Source organism: Macrotis lagotis, chromosome X (assembly GCF_037893015.1).
Source record: "Macrotis lagotis isolate mMagLag1 chromosome X, bilby.v1.9.chrom.fasta, whole genome shotgun sequence".
In the NCBI taxonomy this organism is placed as follows: domain Eukaryota; kingdom Metazoa; phylum Chordata; class Mammalia; order Peramelemorphia; family Peramelidae; genus Macrotis; species Macrotis lagotis.
In genome coordinates, this window is record NC_133666.1 from 55,319,981 (window position 1) to 55,340,529 (window position 20,549).

Genomic DNA, 20,549 nt, shown 5'->3' on the forward strand with positions numbered 1-20,549 from the left:
CCCCAGGAGACATATTTCATGGCAAAGAAGTATCCAAAGGAAGAAACAAAGATCTTTGGCTAGTCCTAAGTAGCCACCCCTTAATAGCTGTGAAGTAACAGGGGATTCGCCTCTTTGGAAGCTCTTGACTACCTACATGGAAAGAGCACTTATAAGCAGTTGTTGAGTCACTTGTTGCATAGACACTGCCTATCCATACTCGGCACTACTCTCTAGGCATGATGGGCACCATGAAACATTTCAGTATAGAGCAGCACACTAGGCCATGGAGAGCACGACAGAAATTGGGGGGTGGACCATCCCAGCCAAGATACATTGATTCTCTTAATGTGGACCACCTGGGTGCCCAAGGCTCTCTTGGGAACCACACAGAGAAATCCCTTCAACACCCCAGTGGTTCTTAAGGACCTCAAGGATCTGGCTTTGTGTTGAGAAAATGAACATTTACACAGTTAAGAAGCTTTGTGCCTTGCGTCAGACCCTCTAAGTTTTGGGGATAAAAAGAAAGGCAAAGGCCAGGGCCTGCCCTCAAGGAGCCTTACAATATAAAGGGGAGACAATGTATACAGAGACAGATGAGTTAGTAGAGATAAGCAAGGGGAGGCATTAGCCTTCAGTGAAATTAGCAAAGGTAGAAGGGGTTGTTTCTGTCTTACACTAGTGATAATGCCCCCCTCCATGACCCAGCCTAAGCTTTAAGAATATAACCTTGGCAGCTGTCTCAAAGCTGGGAGATCAGTGAGGAAACGGTGGTAGTAGGCCTGGTGAGCAATGATGGAGGCTGTGTGAATAGTGAGAAGGGACTGATGCAAAAAAGATAGTATTAGAGAGTCAAGAAATACAGCCCATACCCTCAAGGAACTGACAATCTAATGCACCATATAAGATGTATGTACAAATCACTCACAAAAGAACATGGGAAACATGGAGAAGAACAGTTGCAAATGAGAGGGAAGAGAGTTCACTTCTGGGAAGCATTTGAATCAATAGAGATTAGTGATTGGGCATTGGAAAAGGTTTGTGCAAAGCTAGGGCAAGCAGTGGATATACTTGGTGGAGGGGCAAGTGCAGCAAATCCTTTAGATTGGTACCAGTATAAACAATGACATGCTGTGTCCCCTGGCAAGAAGTAACAGCCTGTGCTTGGCGGTCTTAAAGTTTTTCTCTAGATAGGATATGAAGTACAAGACCCTTAAAATAAAATGTTGCTTATGTCAGTAAACATTTCCCATTTATAGGATCATAGAATTCTGAGTCAGAAGGGACCTTGGCAAACAAATTTTAAACCTTCTTTTCCAAAGCAGAAAATTGAGCCTAGAGAGGGGAAAATAAAGTTCCCAATGTCATCATAGGAAAATTTTCTCCCATTGCATTCAATAATAATAGTAGGTACCAGTTCAATAGGTAGATGATATTATTAACCCCATTTCACAGATGCAGCAACTAGGAGAAGTTAGGTGACTTAGACAGCAGGATCATGGCCAGCAGTAAGTGTCTGAGGGTGAGAGTCTAGAGACTCCTAAATATTCTGAAGATCCCCAAGAGTTTATCCATTCGATTTGGTTAAGCCCCTTTCAAGAGTTGAAACAGTTCATTGTCCTTCCCAGTTCTTGCTAGTAGTGAAATGCAAGCTTCTTTCCATACTCATTACTGTGCCAAGTTTCCTTGGCACCATTTTGCCCATTTGCAGACTGGACTGCAGTAATAGTTAAGCCCCAGATTTGCCTCCAAACCTTAATTCTATCCAAAAAGTTCTCCTTTCATATGAGAGAAGCTGCAACTATTTGAATCTTTGTTGAATTCAACTAACTGTTTCTAGTTCTCTCAGTTAGGAAGCAAATCCAGATGAGCACAGCTGTATTTTTATATTTACATTAAACACTGAGATGGCCCCAGAGATTCTGGCTTTTCCTGTTGTCTGTACTAATCAGGAAGAAGAAAACCAAAACCATGTCCTCCTGTATACTGTTCATTATAGAACAAGAAAAGACCCTTATCCAAAGATAGGATGCAAGAAATAAACAGGCAGCTTTGAGTGTGAGGTTGGACATTGGAAATGGGACAGATGAGAAGGCAAGGTAAAGGTTACTACAAACTACAGATGCAGGAAAGGGAAAACAGATGAAGATGGGCCCTCGTTTCTGCCTCCCTTGAGGTCACTCTCTGTGTTAGGAACAAGTGGCCAAGGAGGTCATAGCATCTGGCAGTAATAAAGACTTCCTTTTCTGTGCCACCAACTCAGCTCTGGAGAAATGAAGAGACCAAGTGGCAGAAGATTTCTGCTAGCAGTAGGCAATGCCACATGGGTTTGGAGATAAGGATCTGACAAATGTGTACAATTGAGGCAGACTTTGGAAAAAGAGTCGAGATTCCCATTTTCTCTGCTCTTTGCCCAGATTTTACATTTGAACTGTGAGCAGTTATGTTTTCTGGGGAGAACAATTATCCTCAAAATAACTGAAAATGTTCTCTCCATTTCGGTTTGTCTATCAAGACTACCTCTGGTGTACTGAAAGTCTATTAAACATAGAAAGAGATCTTGCAAATAAGAACTACTAAATGATTGCTTCCCACACAGGGCTCTTTGTAATTTTGTCTGAAGTGGCATTTCTGCATCATTTTGTTTTCTAATGCTACTTTTCAGCTACGAGGACATCTCATAGTACAACTAGGGAAAAAACCACCAACTTGACAATACAACTTCTCTGCCTTAGCAACAGTCCTTTTTTGAAGACCTTTTCCCCCATTTGGGACAATATGAAACATGATTTAGGGAGCAAAGATTTAACTACTCTGTGATGGAAGAATGCTGTTTGTCCAATTAGAGTACCTGGCTTGAAACCCTGGTAAGGCACTTACTCTCTCTGGGCCTCAGTTTCCACAGCTGTAAGGTGGGGAAGGACTTCTATTAGGTGATTTTTGAAGGTCCTTGACAGCTCTGGTAGTCAGTGATCAGCCATTGAACGCTGTTTAACTTTTGCAAAGAACCATTTTAGGGGATTTCAATACCAAGTCAACAGAAAGTCATGCTAGGGCTCATCCTGTGGTCTGTTTTAACTTCTCCAGTAATGAGAAGACACATTCTGATGAATGGAGTCCAAGCACTGTGGCACATGAAAGAGCCCAGTAACCTAGACCAAAGGATGGTGAGTTTGGCCTTTGAAGGACTAGGCTGCTCTCCTGGTCAGAGCAACAGGCACGATGGTGGTAGGGTGATTCCCCGAGGCTGTGCAATGGTCCAGAGAACTGGACCAACAGTTCAAGTGACTCAAGTTCAAATCTGCTTTAGACACTTAGTAGCTAGATAACATTGGGAAAGTCCCTTAACCTCTTTCATCCCCCTCTGTTCCTCACCCGCAAAATGTGATAATAATAGCACTCACCTCCCGGGACTATTCCAAGGATCCAAAGAGATAGCATATGTAAAGGTGCTTTGCTATAGAAATTGTAGCTGTTTTCATGATGCACTAAAATTGTTTCTTAAGCCTCTATTTTCCAGTGCTACCTGATCTGTTAACTTGAAGTTTTACTATGGGTTCTTTTCCTCTCCTACATACACACCCAGAACAAAAGTTCTAGGGCAGTTTACTCAAAACTTGACCTCTGTCCATTGGATTCTAGGGGTAGAAAGAATTTCCTTTGTTGTTGAGAATTCTGTAACTTAGAATGTCAGACAGCTTCCTGGGACATTGAGAAGTTAAGTGCCTTGCCTTGCCTGGGGTCACACAGCCCATACAATTCCAAGGCCAGACTTGAACCCAAGTCTTTTGGGGTTCAAGGATGGCCCTCTATCTTCTCTACCACACTGCCTTCTCTCTTAAAAACTATTTTTAGGGGCAGCTAGGTGGCATAGTGGATAAAGCACTGGCCCTGGAGTCAGGAGTACCTGGGTTCAAATCCCCTCTCAGACACTTAATAATTACCTTAACTGTGTGGCCTTGGGCAAGCCACTTAACCCCGTTTGCCTTGCAAAAAAAAAACCCTAAAAAACCCCCAGCTATTCTTAGTTTTTCCAATTACATATGCTTTTTTTCATTTGTAATAAAATTTTGAGTTCCACATTTTTCCTTTCCCTCCCTAAGATGGTAAGCAATTTGGTTACAGTAAACCTATTTTTAAGTAGAAAATTTCTAGCAAGATGATAACAAAACTCTCCCAGCTCCTTCCTATGTTCTGTGATTTTAAGTACATTCTAACACAGGCAAGCAAAATGAGAATTAGGAATGGAAAGCCCTTAAAATGCTAGTCCATGCATTTCAAAGCTATAGTAAAAGGATCTCTCCTTCCCTCTCCCCCCACCTTCCGGAACTCATCCCTGGTTTGGGATTCTCCATGTTATAAAATACCTTCTATAGACATGGATAATCAATGGATAAACAGAGAATCTCCATATAGCTTTTGATCACATGAAATATTTCTAAGGTGAAAAATGAATTTTTTTCCTTAGGAACACTGTAATTAGTGATAAGAGCTTTGAAAAGCAAGCTTGTACAGCCTAGGAAATCTAAAGATCAGTAATGATGGCCCAAAGTCCGTGTTATTTATCAAGTTTCTCGAATTTCCAAATACATTCTAAGAAAAATATTGAAATATGCTCACATAAACTTCAGTGAAGGGGTGGATTTCATTTGTGCTGAGGAGGGGGTGGGGGATGAAACCACTGTTTCCCCTGGTGGTTTCTCCTCTTGAGAAAATGGCATAGGCCACCTAGATAGAGCAGGTGTTCTGAACTGACTTGTCAAAATCAGCCCTGGACCATCAGTTTACCCTTGTTTTCATTTGTTTTATTTTCACAGAAACAGTACTTCAGAGGACTAAATCTCCAGCTCAGATTTATATGGCTTATAGAACAGAAAATTGATTTTGTAGTTTTGTTCAGTTTGTCACAGAACAAAGGGTACCATGGGATCATGAAGTGACTCATTTTATTTGATTCTGAGTATTATAGCATAACTTTGCCTAATGAGAATCAACCACTTAGGTACCTTGTTTTGTTTTAAACAATGTCATAATGGCCAGAAAGTGAAGCCTCTTCCCCTCAGGGTCAAGTTTCTTTGCTCAAAAGCAAGAATTAAACTCCTGTGTGTTTGTGCTAACCAACCACTATGGAGGTGTCTGGGGCTACAATGAGAAAACAAAGTAAAATAAGCTCCTGCCCTCAAGGAGCTTCTAGTTGGTTTTTCATATAAAACCTTATATACTCTGTGCCATTTGAACCTCCAGACTCCCCTGACATATGATTCCCTTTCTCCAGATGAGGAGATTGAGAATCTAAGAGGAAATCTGCCTTAGCCTTTGGTACATGGCTGGTTATGGTCCTCCTGACTCCAAACTCAACTCTTATCACCTATGAGAAAGCTATAATTATGATGGTCTCAGCTCATGTAGCACATATTTTGGGGTATCACTAGGAGGTTTGCATTTGGATAAAAACAAACAACAACAAAAACCCCAGTTACCAAGTGGAAGCAATTTTGCTTTAGACTCAGTTAAAGCTTTTTAGGAACTACTACAAATATGTTTCTTTAGTATGAAAGAGCAGTGAAAAACCTGACGGATGGGCAGACTATGAAAAATGGAAAAAAAAAAATCCAGGGAGCTTCTTCAGCCTTGCTTCCTGGATGGACGCAGCCCCCCCCCCTCATCACAACTGATTTTATTAGCTCCTTGCAATTGATTCTGGATGCCTTTCCTTTGCCATTGGGCTCAAGGCAGAAGCAAAATGTGGCTGCTCCATGTCTAACTCCCTTATCCTGTTATTGCCAAATTCTTGTTAGCAAAAAAAAAGAGCATGTCGAACATTTCAAGACAGATGGCAAGCAGGCTCTGAGTCCTCCTGTTTTAGTGGGCACAGGTTTCAGCTCCAAGAAAAGAAATTGTGGGTTCCCTGCCCATCGGGGATGCCAAAGTGGTTATCTTTTTATTTGCTCTGGAAGGATAGCGCAAAGTTAATATCGATGTGACCAGAGGAAAACCTGCAAGTCCTTATCTTGGTGAAGATAATGTGAACTCAGCAGTATCACTGCCTTGATCTTTGTTTAAAGTCTTATAAAACTAGATTGCAACTTGATTGACAGCCCTGTCACTGAGTGAATGAAGACTGACAGTATAATATTGAAAATGCAACGTTTACAAAAGTGGCAGCCCAAGTTTTCTCATGACACTGCTGCTTTTGTGGAAGGGCCACAATTCATATTATTTGGAGCAAAATGTCCACTCTGCTCAATAGCATTAAAAGTGACTCCTCTTGGCACCCAGAGGCCCACTACCCTACTTCTGAACATGTCTTAGACATTTTGCCTCTGTATCCCATATCTAAGTTGCACGACTGAATATTTCAGAATGATTGGGAGGAAGGCCTTGGACTAAGACCAAAGATTAAGAGCTGGAAGGGCCTTGTAGAAATAATCTGATCAAAAATATTCTTTTATAGATGATGAAACTGAGGCTCAAAGAAGGAAGTGACACAGCTAGAGTTTGAAACCATGTGACCGAACACTAAAATCAGTACCCTTTTCACTTAGGCTTTTCTGGTGGCCAAACTGACCTTTCTTTTGAGGTGGTGCTTTTAGATGCTATGAGATTATTCTTTTCTTCAGGGGTTTTGGTCCTGGACAACCCTGGCACCATTGTTCACTTCTTTTTTTAAGGCAATGGGGTTAAATGACTTGCCCAAGGTCCCATGCACAGCTAGGTAATTTAAGTGTCTCAGGTACTCCTAATGCCAGGGCTGGTGCTTATCCACTGAGCCACCTAGCTGCCCCCATGTTAACTTTTTATTGTGGAAGTCAGTTGTTTACTCATTCTTCCAGTCTCACTCTAAAAATTGAGAGTGAGATTAGGACCAGGCCCAATACACTTCTGAACAGAGTGTCAGTGCCTTGTTTAATCCTAATTTGTATTCTCTGTAGGTTCCTGCCACTTTCTCAGGATATATTTGGCTACTGTAATGGGTAGCTCAGACTAAGTAACTGTAAACTTAGCAGTGTAGCTTAAGGTGTCTGACAGTTTGATGGCTGCGCTCCCATTCTGAACTTTGCCAGCTTCTCATATTGGTTGGGTCTGAGTGACATAACTATAGAAGTTAGCCCTGATTGGAGCATCTCTACACTGTTGCTGACTCGGAAGCCTATCAACTAGTGGAAGGCTCTACAGGGAGAGAGAAGCAGAGAGAGAAAATTGCAGATTCCTCCTTGGTTCTTGGATCTTGGAACAGTTCTTGCCTTGATACAGGTAAAAGTTCCCTTCTCAGTCAGCAATGGTCTATGACTCTCTGAGTGAGATTAGAATCACACAGCTTCTGACTAATTCCTTGCACAATACAGAGTAGCTGATCCAGTCCTTTCTGGATCCAGGACCAACTCCTTGCCCTGGTACACAGGTACAGGCCCCAGTTCAGTCTAGATGCATAGGATCTTTCTGGATAGCCCCTTTCCCCACTTCCTACAAGTCTCTGGTTATATCCCTCTACTAACCTGATCTGGAAAAATGCCTCAGTGTGGTTGATACTTCTCAGCTCTTCATATGATGCTCTTCCTGGGCCTTTCTCTGGGTGGCAGAGAGATGAGCTGGATGCTTTCCTCCTAAACTGCCTGGTTTACCTGTCCCCTCCCCACTCTTTTTTAACAAGAGGATCATGGAGTTGAAAATCTTCAAGGTGATCTTGAATCAAGATTCTACCACTATCCTCTCATTTAGTAAGTTGGACTAACTGTGGCTCAAAGATTTTCATCGACTTGCCCAAGGTTATCCAGCATTTTTGAGCTATCCCACATAAGAAAGTAGACTCACTTTGACCTTTCTCATCACCACTTGCCAGGCCCTTTTCAGACTCTGATCCACTTTCTACATGGCCACTATATGCCACTCCCTTGGTCGGGAACTCCCTATTGCCCTTGCTATTTAACTCTAGTCTCCCTCTCCAGGATCATTTCACTTGATCTATTTTATATTCCAGGTCATCTGACCTCTTTAGTTTCCCCTCAACGCAGTCTTCAGTTATCTTTGTGCTTGCTTGGAACATGCACCCTTTTCCTAGCTTCTCTTGGCTAGAGCTGGGCCACTTTTCCTGATTAACATCAACACCAGGGGAGAATACTAAGCTCAGATAGCAGCAGATACTCCGAATGCTGCTCCATCTCTGAGTCTGCCCAAGGAAAGCAGCTTGAAAGTTAGAGAAGGAATAGTACCTTTCAAAGCAGTGGTGCAGCTCAAGTAATGGAACTTCTTAAAAGGTCTAATTCAGATATATATATATATATATTTTTTTTTTTCAAAGATATCTATTTCTTTGGATTTCACTTCTACCTTATAGGCTCACCTTACGTGGCACCTTATACAAACACAAAATCTCTTCTGGTCCCCTGGCACAGTCTTGGTTCTTGGAGATTTGGGGGTCAGAATTATCATAGGCTTGTAGATTTACAGCTGAAGGGACCTCGGAGAGTCACACCATCCTTTTACAAATGTAGAAATTGAGGAAAAAGATAGGTGAAGGGACTTGCTCAGGGTAATACAGGTAATAAATGTGTGAAGACTTAATATTTGTACTCATAAATAAGACATGCAGCAATCTTTTTCTTCAGTTTATTTTTCTTCTTTATCTTTTGAACACTGGTAAACATTCCCAAAACCATCTCTTGGGAACAGTGAGGATGGGCTAATGCTCTCCAGTCAGAACCCCTTTGGTCATTGGCTTTTATGAGCATCTCATCAGACTTCTGTTGATCATTTTGTTCCCTAAAAGTCAAATTATTGTGATGTATTCCTGCTCCTCATCCTTGTAGAACAACTATTTATTAGGTGTTTGGAGACCTGTTGTTTCATTAGAGACCAAATATTTTTTGAAGATGTATCTCTGACTAGTTAAAAATGAGTAAAAGCTCTCGTTTTTTTTAAACGGCCCTGGGGTTCATATTTCAAAATTAAAATAATTCCCATGTATACAAAATAACTGTAAAATCTCCATGGTGTCTTGATCTAAAGTCATTTCCTTACAAAGAGATGTCACCTTGCTTCTTTTTCAGACACAAGCCTTCATTTGTGGTTTCCTTTCATCTGTTGAAATAATTACTTTTCCTTTTCTGCTTTAACTAGCTGGTTCTGGTCATTAACATTTCTGTAAAATTAAGTTTGAAAGGTGCTTTTAATATTGAGATGGAACATAGTGCACATTGGTCTGATAAAACGACCCTCCTTAAGGCTAAATGAATGTTGACCTACTCCAGGCTAGTGGAAGCTATCACCACCCAGCTTCATCATGGTGTGCTTGCCCAGGCTGGTGGGCATATTGCTATTCTGTTGGGGGTGTTAATCCAGCCATAATGACCTCCCATGATAGTTCTAAGCAGGAAGACTTTGGGCCTTAACATTGTACCACAAATGTACTGGAAAGGAACTTTTCACTGGAAATTGCAGAAAGAAGCTATCGGGTTATATTTGGGATTTTGCTTATAAAATCCCAGTCAGGAAAGGAGCTTAGGAACATGAGCTCCTTCAGGGAAAATAAAAAGTCACATTGGGACTATGTTTGAATATTTTGCAACTGTATCTATAGTGCCTGAACAGCATTAGTCCGGGACAGGGAAGAAGGTGATAGACTTGATGGTCAGAAGGGCACCTTAGAGGCCATCAAGTCCAATTGGATTTTCCAAAGAAAAAAATTGAGGCAAAAACAGTTTAAGGGATACCTGCTTTCTAGCATCTCATGGGGTCTAGTTGGGAAACAGTATATAAATAAATATGTGAAAAAGAAAAATGCACTAAAGGCCCTCCAGTGTGCTTCTTGGCCATAGGAGTACTGGTAAAAATGTCTGAGGAGTTCAGAGAAGGGGAGGGTTCCTCATCTCAGAGTAGTATGGAAAGTTGTCATGGAAGAGGAGAGATTTGAACTAGGCCATGAAGGACATTCACTCTTTTGTTTTTGCCTTTGTGTTTCCTGGGCCTAGGACAAGTCCTGGCACCTAGTAGGTACATTATAAATTTGGATTATGGGATTGAAGTGAATGAACTAGATCAGAAATGGGAGAGTGTTTGTGGCCTTAAGAGAAAAGACAAAGGCTATGAAGTCAACACTGGGCCTGGATCAGGTTGAGAGTGAAACAAGCAGTCTCCATTTTCTGTTGCTATTAAGCATGTCCAACTCTGTGGTGCCCTGGGCCCTAAGCTGTACATTACTTCCTCTTTTTTTTCTTGAGTTATCCAGGCCCTAGTTAAGCACACCCTTTGAGTTAAGAAGGAAAAGGAGCATGTCTTTTCCCCCTCCAGCTGTGTGTCCAGTATAAGTGCCTATGTCTAATGGTTGGGCCTAGCGGAGGATCATGCTCACAATAGCAAACAAAAGCCTTTGTCTCCTGTGCCTACTTCATTTACCACATAGGCCTAACCCTGTGTAGCTCTTATTCAGTGGCTCCATGCTTTTTATTCTCAGAGCCTAAGGTTGTGCATGTGGACATTTTAGCTTCCTGGTAGCTGCTGGGGGTGGAAGAGAGATCTTGGCATTCATCCCTTCTGTCTCCATCCATGTGCACTAGAACACTAAGGAGGAAAGGAGTAACATCTAGTGAGATTTAGGAGGGTTCTCAACTGTTACCTAGAAGGCCCTTATATAAAGAAGGCCTCGTGTCCAACAGCAGGTCCTCTCTTCAGGTTTCAGCATTATTTTCCACCTCCATCCCCCATTTTGCTCAGCATTCTCATGTTTTGTTTTCAGTGGCAGAACAAGATCCGATTGGTGTCCAACCAGCAGGTAAATAAATGCACAGACTGTCATGTTACTTTATGCTTATGTATTTACTTCTACAAAAAATCCTATTTGAGGTTTTTCTCTCTCTCTCTCTCTCTCTCTCTATATATATATATATATATACATCTGACATTTACAAATCAATTTTTAGAAAAGTTCCAGTTTTCCTTTTGGACATCAATAATTCTCAACTCTTTACCATTCCTTGGAAAAGAAGTTCCCCCAGTGCACAAGGAGAACCCACAGGAATGATCTGTGGCCTCGATCTTAGGGCTGTCCAGAAAAGTAACACTATTCATTAACAGTATCTTCCTTGGGCCCCCACTTCTCATGCCCAAATGGATTTCCTCATCATCTTTACATTTGTTTCTTTTTAAGAATTCAGGTTCTATTAAGAATGTGGACAATGAAGCTAACTTAGAGCTCTCTGCCATCTTTCAGTTATGTCATTCCATCACGAGCAATATGATGATTCCCAGTCACTGTGGGGAGGAAAAAGATTCGTAAGACAGGGAGCCTGGCCACAGGATGCTTACCACCAAGTTTGGGCGCCAAGACCAACAGGTGAATAGTTAAAGCACAATAAGAGATGTAAGATAATGTGAGATATCAATTTGAAAAAAATGCTATAAAGAAGTATATGTTATGATAAGAGTTTTTTTCCCATATGTCATAAGCATAGCTATAATTTCCTCCAAAAATATATTTAATAATTAAAATCTGCAATAGACTAAACAATCATCACTTCTGAATTGGAGGAGACTCCATTGGCCATATCAGAGTCCCAAAGATGTTCTCCACACTTTACTTCAAGATGTCCAAGGAGGGGGAACATATTTTCTCCTAAGGTATCACTGTGTTTCTCTTTGGGATATCTCTTAATTATAAGACCATAAAAACTGGAAAAATTGTGGGATAGGCAAAGGTGAGCCCAGTGCCAAATTCACATTCTGATGGTTGGTGGAGTTTTGCCAGATTTTAAAGAATTAGGAATTGTGGAGAAAAGAATCTCTCCTACTTTCAAAAATTCCCACTTATCAGTAAAGACATTTCTGAGGCTTGTACCATCTGTGGATGCTTTGAGGAGCACAGACAGGTGAAAGTCTTAACTCAACAGAAATGGGATTGATTGTTGACACTGGTCTCAATACCTCTTATGAGTTAAATCTACTGGTTTGTATTTCTTCCTCTTCAGTTCTTTTCCAGTTCTAAATCTATAATCCCATGAGACAATCCAACAAGAATTTTTAAGGATTATGTGACAACCACTGTGTTGGTACTAAGGTTGCCAGATCAAAACTGAAAGCAACCTCTTGTCTCTGAGGAGTTTATATTTTACATGATATTTTTAGCCCAAAAGGCAGCGTGGTTCAGTGTGTTTGGGGGCAGAAGAACTGGGTTCAAATTCTAGCTCTGCCATTGACAAAGCTTGTCAACTTCTCCAAGTCCCTTCACCTCTCTGGGTATCAGTTGCCCCATCTCTAATGAGGGGCAGTTGGTCTAGATGGCCTTTAATGTCTCTTTCAGCTTTGATCTATAATGCTATGAAACATGTTAGAGTCATGAAAAGCAATGTATGATTTGTCAGAGCATTTACCATTCAAAGTTGGGCCTTCGTTCATGTCCGTTTGCAAACAGTTGAAGGGAACCAACAGACTAGCCAATAAGCTGAAAACTTCTGTACAAGATACACATTTCATCCTTTTCGTTTTCCTATGTGGATTGTTAGGCCAATCTCTTTTGAATGTTCAATCTGTAAAATAAGGGGGTATAGGAGATGGCCTCTAAATTCCATGCTGTTTCTAAATCTTTGATCCTGGCTCTTTTAAGGGTTCTGCTAACAGATAGAAAATCTGATAGGGAAAAAAAAAACAGAGAGAAAAAGCTCTCTATAAAGCAGACCTCCAGTGACTCCTTCTCTGATCTACCTCCATTCTTCCACTCTGAGGAAAGGGCAGATTAGAAAAGGTTGTAAAAGGGTCGCTTGAACATAGGAGAATGGATATGAATCCACTAAGAAAAGCACAAGAATTGTGTTTCTTTTCACTTTACTGCCCTTTACTTTAGCTTGGGAAAAGTCACCAGTATTAAAAATAATAGTTCTTTTGTCCATATGTCCTGGACAGATCATATCCAAACTATTGTCTTCACTGTGGGGTGTATTTGTTTAGAAAGGACGTCAATAATCTGGATGGTGTCCAGATGAATGAGACAAAGATGGTGGAGGGCCTTGGGTCAATGAACCACTTATTGAGGATTATTTGAAGAAATCTGAGAGATGAATAAAAGATATGATTGAGGTGACACTGTTTCTGAGTATTTGAAGGGCTGTCCCCTAGAAGAGGGATTCAACTTGGTCTGCTTGGCAGAGTCCAATTGGATCTTGATCTCTGAAACCGTTTCTTAATGATGAGAACTGGACAACAGTTGACGAGGGTTCTTTGGGAGTTGACAGACCTGTCATTGGAGGCCTTCTGGGAGGAGCTGATGACTACTTGTTGGGTTTGTTGTGTTAGAGATTCCTTTTGGGGCTGAGTTGGACTAGACAGTAAGTAGGAGAGAAACAAGCTGCTGTCCATTAAGAGGTGAGTGCTTGGTAATGATGATATCACAGCTGATCCATCTGCAGCCTCCAGGGACTGAGGCAGCGGCAGTCAGCCCTGGGGTCACGCTTATCATCATGACAGTGGAGGGAGCCAAACTAATTACTGTAAGTGATGGATGACTAAGTGGATGGAGGCAGCATGTCCAAATTGGTCTGACTAAAATTCCTACAGACTTTATGATAATTTTTTAAACAACCCTTATAAATGCCCCCTCCTCCCAAAAGTCTTGGTTAATTGTTTAGAGGTCAGTTATAAATAATCCTAATTGAGGTTTTTCTGTTAATTCTGGAGCTGGTTCCATAATAACATTGCCATTGTTAAATGCAAAACTAGGGTTTTTTGTTGTTGATAATTTGGTTTTTGTTTTGACATAGAAAGGAGCCATGAACAAATGTAAACCAAATGTAGCAAACAATTTTTTCCTTCAGAAATAGTTTTCTTTCATTGTTTGGTTTTTTTAATGAGACTCAAGGGGGAAAAATCCTGCAAATCATATCACCCAATATAGCACTAGCAAATAAGTGTCTTTAAAGGTTTTTTAAAAAGAATATGAATCTTACCCTTTGACATTTGTGAGCAAAAATACAATAATCAGTTACATGGTCAGTGCCTATTTTAAAAAAGCAAAATAAATACCACTATAGTGGTGAGGATGGCCGCTTTGTTGCAGAGTCCATCATTGTCATGGAGCTCGCTGTTGCCATTTGGGGCCCTACTCAGTGGAATTGAATTTGCTCTTCGAGCTCCTGAACAATTGTTGGGCTGGAGCAGTGCATGGAACATTATTTGTAATGATAGCATCTGCTTCGTGGTGATATCTTTTATTTTGATTGATAGTGCCCCTACTTCAGGCTAATGAGGATTTCCCCACTGCCACTTAATAGAGATTTTTTTTCCTAATGCTTAGATTACATGTTAAAACAGACAACTAGACAACAATAGTTTCAGGAAAAAAAACGAAATATAATGTATTTCTTTGCCTTTGTCTGCCACTACAAAGGACACTGACTGGGCAGTAAAGACATGATTTTCATCCATGATCCTATCTATAGCAATATTTTTATCCCCCTTTCCCCTGCAAAGATGTGGGGATTCTGAAGAAGTCTCCAGAATGCCAGAGGAACAATAATTTCTTAGTCCAGAAAGGCGTTGCCCCCCTAAGGGCTGTCTGATTCCTTTTTCCTCTTTCGTATCAGAGTAGCTTTTTATGTAAGAAAGTAGTCTCCCAAGAGTGGCCAGAGGTCTTTTCTGAAAAATCTGGTAACTAAAATCATTGAAACACTACAGAGAGGATATTCTCCAAACAGAATGTTCATTTGCCCTACATTTGCTCAGTTCTCCTTCCCTCTTTGCCTCTGCAAGGCTCTGTGGGCTTTTTTTCCTTTCCCAGCAATGCAGACTGCAGAGAATCCATCCGGGCCTGCTTGCCCAGCCTGTGTGAATCCTCTCTGACATTTTGAGGGCAAATCATTCACTTTCCTTATAGAAAAGGATGCTGCCTCTCATTGAGGTAGTTTTGCAACAATCACCTTTGCATTCCACTGCCTTGGGAAGATGAACCTGATATTGGTCAAGTGGGCCAACTCAGTGGTAGCTTGGGTCTAGAGGAACTGATTGGCAATTTGGTTTGTATTTAGTTTGTGCTGGTATATCCCAGATACATTTATATCTTCTGGTGTGGCAACCTTTGGAAAACCCATCAATAAATTTAAAAAATCCGCAAAAACGATAGAGGAATTCAATTTCCAATAGGGTGTGCCCTGCCTTGTAACTATCATCAATTAAAACGGTTAAGTTTCCTTTTGTTTATTCAGGGTGTGTAAAGACCAGGGTGACACGGATTAAAGGCCTAAATCACAGTACACAGCAGGAGTCTAGCCTGGCATCTTCCAAATGAGTTTGTACAAGGAATAAAAGATTGCCATCTGAGCAACACTGGAGGGAGACAAGGAGACAAAAGGCAGTTAAATACAATCAGCCAAGGAGGAGCATTTATTTCTGCTTATAAAGAACACTCCTGGGGTTGGGGGGGTATGGCAGGAGGGGAGTCATCAAGGGTTTGTTTTTTCTCCATTTCCTAAGGTACCCAGACCAGATATGTCAGCTTTTTTTCCTAAACTGGTGGGGGGGGGGGCAGTTTGGGTAGAATTAGCAGCAAATTAATAATTGAGTAGAATGCATACTCAATCTTTCTGATTTTAGTACACATGAGCAAAGTTTTGCCTTTACCCAGGGGAGGGTCTTTAAGGATTTTTAAAAGAAGTCCTTTTAAATGTGATGAGATGGGCTATGATAACACATAGAAAAACAAACAAAACAAATCCAAACAAACCCTCACATTGATCAAGGCTTTTTTGAGTGTCACACTGCTCTGTGAGCTAGATATCACTGGTATTCCCTTTAGAGGAAACTGAGGCCTGGAGAAACATAATGACTCCTCTCCCATAGAACCTCTTTGTCCATGGACACCAGACTAGTCCATCAGGAAGGGAAGTGACCAGTTCCTAAGAATAGTTTGCTTGCTTTGTCTTCCTCAGAATGAATAGGCTTTATACTGAACTGACAAATAGATTAAGTCAAATTGGTCAAAATACACGTGCGTATCTTACGTGGAAGAAAGGTAGCAGTGGCATTCTTGACATGATTTTTCTCTTTTGGTGGGTAAAATGTAACCCAGTCTGGGTTTAGAAATTGAAATGTGTTCATTGATCCAACGAAAGAGCAAGGTATCATAATATTTATGGAATATAATTGAAAAATTCAGTATTAAAATTTGTAAATGAGATTTTAATTTGTGAATAGCTCTGGTTTGACATATAAATATCAAATATTGATGTTCAAGGTTTAACAAAAAGCCATTTAAATTGTAAACTCAGAAAGCACAAGCTGTGACTACCAACTCACTGTAGCAGCAGCAGCAGCAGCAGCAGCAGCAGCAGCAGCAGCAGCAGCAGCAGTGTTTAGCTCTTGACTGTATTCACATAGTTATCGAAGGGAGCATAGGCTTTTTTTTTCTCAAACTCAAAGGCTTATGGGGAAAAGGAGATTGGATTGGGATAGTTCTTCAGAGTTCCATTCATTTGCTTATCTTTCTTACTTTGAAGAAGACCCACAGTCTACTATGTAGTTCTGCTCTAACCACAATCCAAATGGAGGATTATGGGAAAGTTGCATGGAGATCCCAGAACTACACGTTTGGAGGTCTTGTGTGGAAATGTGGAAGAATTCAAGCAGTACATGAAATAACCCTTGCCTTCAAGGAACTGAAAAAAGATCACTGAGGTGACATTTCAGAAGCAGGTGAAAAGTTAATTAAGAATATGGGATTGGAAAACTAGTTCAATAAACAAAAGGAGAAAGGTCAAGGGGTAGCTTGAGATTCAGGACTAGATGAATGGGACAGGAAAGAATCGAGTTCAAAGGAGTTGGAGGTTCAACCAGAGTCAAAGTAGGCTTTGCTGAACTGGGCCTTGAAAGAAGGGCAGGTTTTGATAGATAAGAAGAAAGAGAGGTCCTTCTCAGTAGGTAGAATTGTGAGAGCAAAAATTCTAAAGGTAGAAAATCTCAAAGAATGTTAAGGGAAACAATCAGTAGACCAGTTTTGCTGGAGCAGCAGTGTTCTTATGGAAGAGTAACTGAAGTTGAAGTTGGAATGGTGTCTTGGACTCAATAGTGGGTCACCTGGGATGTTAGGTTAAGGATGATGGACTCTAGAAAATAGGGAGACCTTAATAGCTTTTATGGAAGGGAGCAATAGAATTTGAACTGTGTGGAGGGAAGATTAATTTCATGGTTAAATATTGTAATTGGTTAGCCTGAAGAAAAGAAATGGGCTGGAGATGGGATGAGGGTTAGGAGAATGATAGTATTTTTCTAGAATTTGAGACTCTTCCTTGGAAGGAAGAATTAGACTATTCCTGTTTGGCCCCAGAGCACAGAAGCAGACAACCAGCACATTTGGGCTCCCTCCATCCAAGCAGAAACATGGAACAATCAGAGCTTTCTGAAAGTGCAGTAGGCTCTCTAGGGATGGAGCTCCCAATTTTTGGACATTTGTGAGCAAAGGCTCAGTTGACCACTTGTTGGGATCTCTTGTTCAGCTATATGTTGGATTCCATGTCCGTATACAGAATGGATTAGGGGGCTAAGGAATCTGGAGGCAAGCAGGAAGAAAGAAATTGTATTGTCCTGGAGTCTTGAAATTTTGCTCATGAAGGTCTTTAAATTGAAAAAGACCTCAGAGGTGGAAGAGAGAAATTGGTGCGCACACACGTGTGCATAGACACATCCTTAGCATGTGACTAAGTCTAGTGTCAATGGAGAATAGCTGCAATTTAGGAAAAAAGCAGTAGAGTAAGACAAAAGATGAAATCTAAGAACAGAATCAGCAGGCAGATCCATGGCTTTATCTAGCAATACACAAAAACACCAAAGGGCAAGAATGCCAGATGAATCAGAGATCCCATATGAAAAATTACAATTTGACCTTGTATGCATGACTGAAAAATGTGGCATTGGAATTCATGAACAGAACATGACTTGGAAAAGGGAAGGAACATCTAAGAGGAGCTTTGTTATATTAAGAAGAAATCTGGTGTTCATAGGAGGAAACTGAGGGACCACAGTAGTTGGCCCAGAAGCACGGTAGGGAGCCAGTCTGGTGGATGATGGGTGGAAGGAGCATTCACTGTGGATACAATGTGGCCTCCCTAATTTGCCTTTCTTTGTATCTATTGCACTTGGTGCATGGTGGATCCTTAGTAAGTGTGTGATGTTTTATGGTATTTGCAAGAAAGATTTCATCATATCTGGGCATATGTATTCTATGGTGAATTTTTTTAAGTCCTTATTTGCTCTCATGATCTCTAAAAATCCATACAAGAAACTATCAAGATTTTAAAAATCCATGTTGGCATTAATGATGCACTTTCCATTTCCATTTGGAAAAGGCCTTTAGTTTGTTTTTTTAGGTTTTTTTTTTTTTTTTTTTGCAAGGCAGATGGAGTTAAGTGGCTTGCCCAAGGCCACACAGCTAGGTAATTATTAAGTGTCTTGAGACCATATTTGAACCCAGGTACTCCTGACTCCAGGGCTGGTGCTTTATCCACTGCGCCACCTAGCCACCCCTGGCCTTTAGTTTTAACTTGGGCTTGTGATATTCTTTCCAAAACTCAGTAAACCTACCAGGGCAGTGATCTACAATTTGAAAAGGAAATTAAAGAGTAAACTTTAGTATTGGAATAGAACAGTCCATCTTCTTCAAATCAGCAGTAAGCAAATATGGGAAGCTCATTGCTTTTTTTTTTTTATATAAGGCTCTTCTGACGTTCACAGCAGCCCTTGTCTTGGGGCAGGGGCCTGGGGGTTGGTTATGATTGAATTTTTCACAGTCCTAAAATACCATGGAAAAATTTGTTTCCCACTAGTTCTGTGGCTCCCTGGATGCATTCTCTACAAACCTTGTATCTGCCTGGATACAAACACTCCTTTGCAAAAAATAACTCTTGCCATCTGAACAGGTTATACTGTTTGGCGAGGCTGCACTCTAAGCACCAAGGGGAATGGCAGTATCCTGAGAGTAATGCCACATTAAGGACACTATTTCTTTAAAGTCAGTCTGAGTAATTTGTTCCTGACTATTATACACCTCTATTTTATTAAGGCTATTTTACATTTGCAGAGCTTACCATCTCTGTTGTTTCTTTGCTGTTTGGCCTTAATGGATGACATGGGACATATTTATGCAGTCTAAGCAAGGGAGGAGATCATAGACAAATTGTCCTTTATTACTGGTTTTATTCAGTTGTAAAATAAACAGAGAATGATTTCCAAGTCCATGAAACCTGAAGCCCTGTGTGCTCCCCATCTTTGAAAGGATTGAGACGTTTTCCCTGTTCTGAGGATTCCAGGTTGGAATTTGGTGATAAATAGCAGATAGATAAAATGACCTCACATAAATCACTCTGCTGGGCTTGTTCACTTGTGGCAACAGCATTAGGACCTCAGATGCAGAGCTTTAACTGATCTGGTACAGTCAGCTCATCCAGGTCCTTCCTTCACAGTAAAGGACCTAGTGTCACCTGGTTGGTCCAATAGTCAAGATTCAAACCAAGGGCATCTGAGTCTCTGAGTGCTGCTCTTTCCACTGTGCTACACAGTCTGGCAAAACACCAAGGATTAGCTATTGGCATAACCTTTCATTAATAGGAAGGAGGTCTAAGTTACCTCTGAGGATCCCTTTAAACTGAGTAGGAAATAATTCTTCTACTTGGTTATAGTTACTGGGAAGATGGCCTTCCAAGACCAACAGGGGAGTCTGACTTTTTTTTTTCCAAGAGGGCTCTGATTTTTTAGGCAATCCCATAAAGAAATATGCCAAAGAAGAATTGAATAATGGAAGGAAGTAAAGAGAGGGAGTATCTGTAGTCAATCATCAGGAGCTTTTGAAAAAAACTTAAGAGTATCTAGATTGGGACAGATGGCAAAGAAGAGATTGAATATTACCAGAAGAGGACTGTGGGAAAGGCAGGTCTGTATGACACTTAAGAATGAAATCCAGCTAGCCTGAATTCAATTTGTGGCTGTTGACCACTAATTCATACAATGTACATGAGAGGCATCACAGCATAGTGAATAGATATCTGGAAGTCAGTGTCCCTACTGACTGGGAGATTCTGGGCAAATTCTTTAACCTCCCAGTGACCCAGACATGCTACAGAGCAGATGATGCTTTTCACTAGGAAAGGGAGTTTTTCTCACTGAATGGATTATCACAGGTTTGGTTGGAAAAGAATATACATGTATCACCATAACATAAGTAGGTATGTACAGCTATGCTTGTAATATGAGTGTAGAGGAGGTTAGAGAAAGTAAAAGACCTGGCCAGTCAAGCTTTTAATAACTATTTTACATATAGAGTTAACTTGATATGATTATTGCTGTCTGGTTGTTTTCAGTCATATCTGACTCTCTGTGACCCCATTTGGGGTTTTCTTGGCAGAGATATTGGGGTGGTTTGGCATTTCCTTCTCCAACTCATTTGATGGATGAGGAAATTGAGGCACACAGGGTAAAATGACTTTCCCAGGGTCACACAGCCAGTGTCAGAAACCAGATTTGAATTCAGGAAGATAAATGAGTGATTCTAAAATTCATCTTTAATTAGACAGTTTTATACATGGGTTCTTCTGTAAGGGCGC

The 20,549-nt window shown here is 40.8% G+C and overlaps 1 protein-coding gene across 3 annotated transcripts in view; it reads left to right on the forward strand.

Annotated features, from left to right (window-relative positions):
• The window catches only part of DACH2 (dachshund family transcription factor 2), a 400,510-nt gene that overhangs the window by 338,277 nt on the left and 41,684 nt on the right, over positions 1-20,549 (forward strand). For all 3 annotated transcript variants that reach the window (XM_074203764.1, XM_074203765.1, XM_074203766.1), the window contains exon 8: positions 11,186-11,308. In XM_074203764.1, the coding sequence (XP_074059865.1) occupies positions 11,186-11,308 (123 nt within the window). The remainder of the gene's footprint in view (positions 1-11,185; positions 11,309-20,549) is intronic.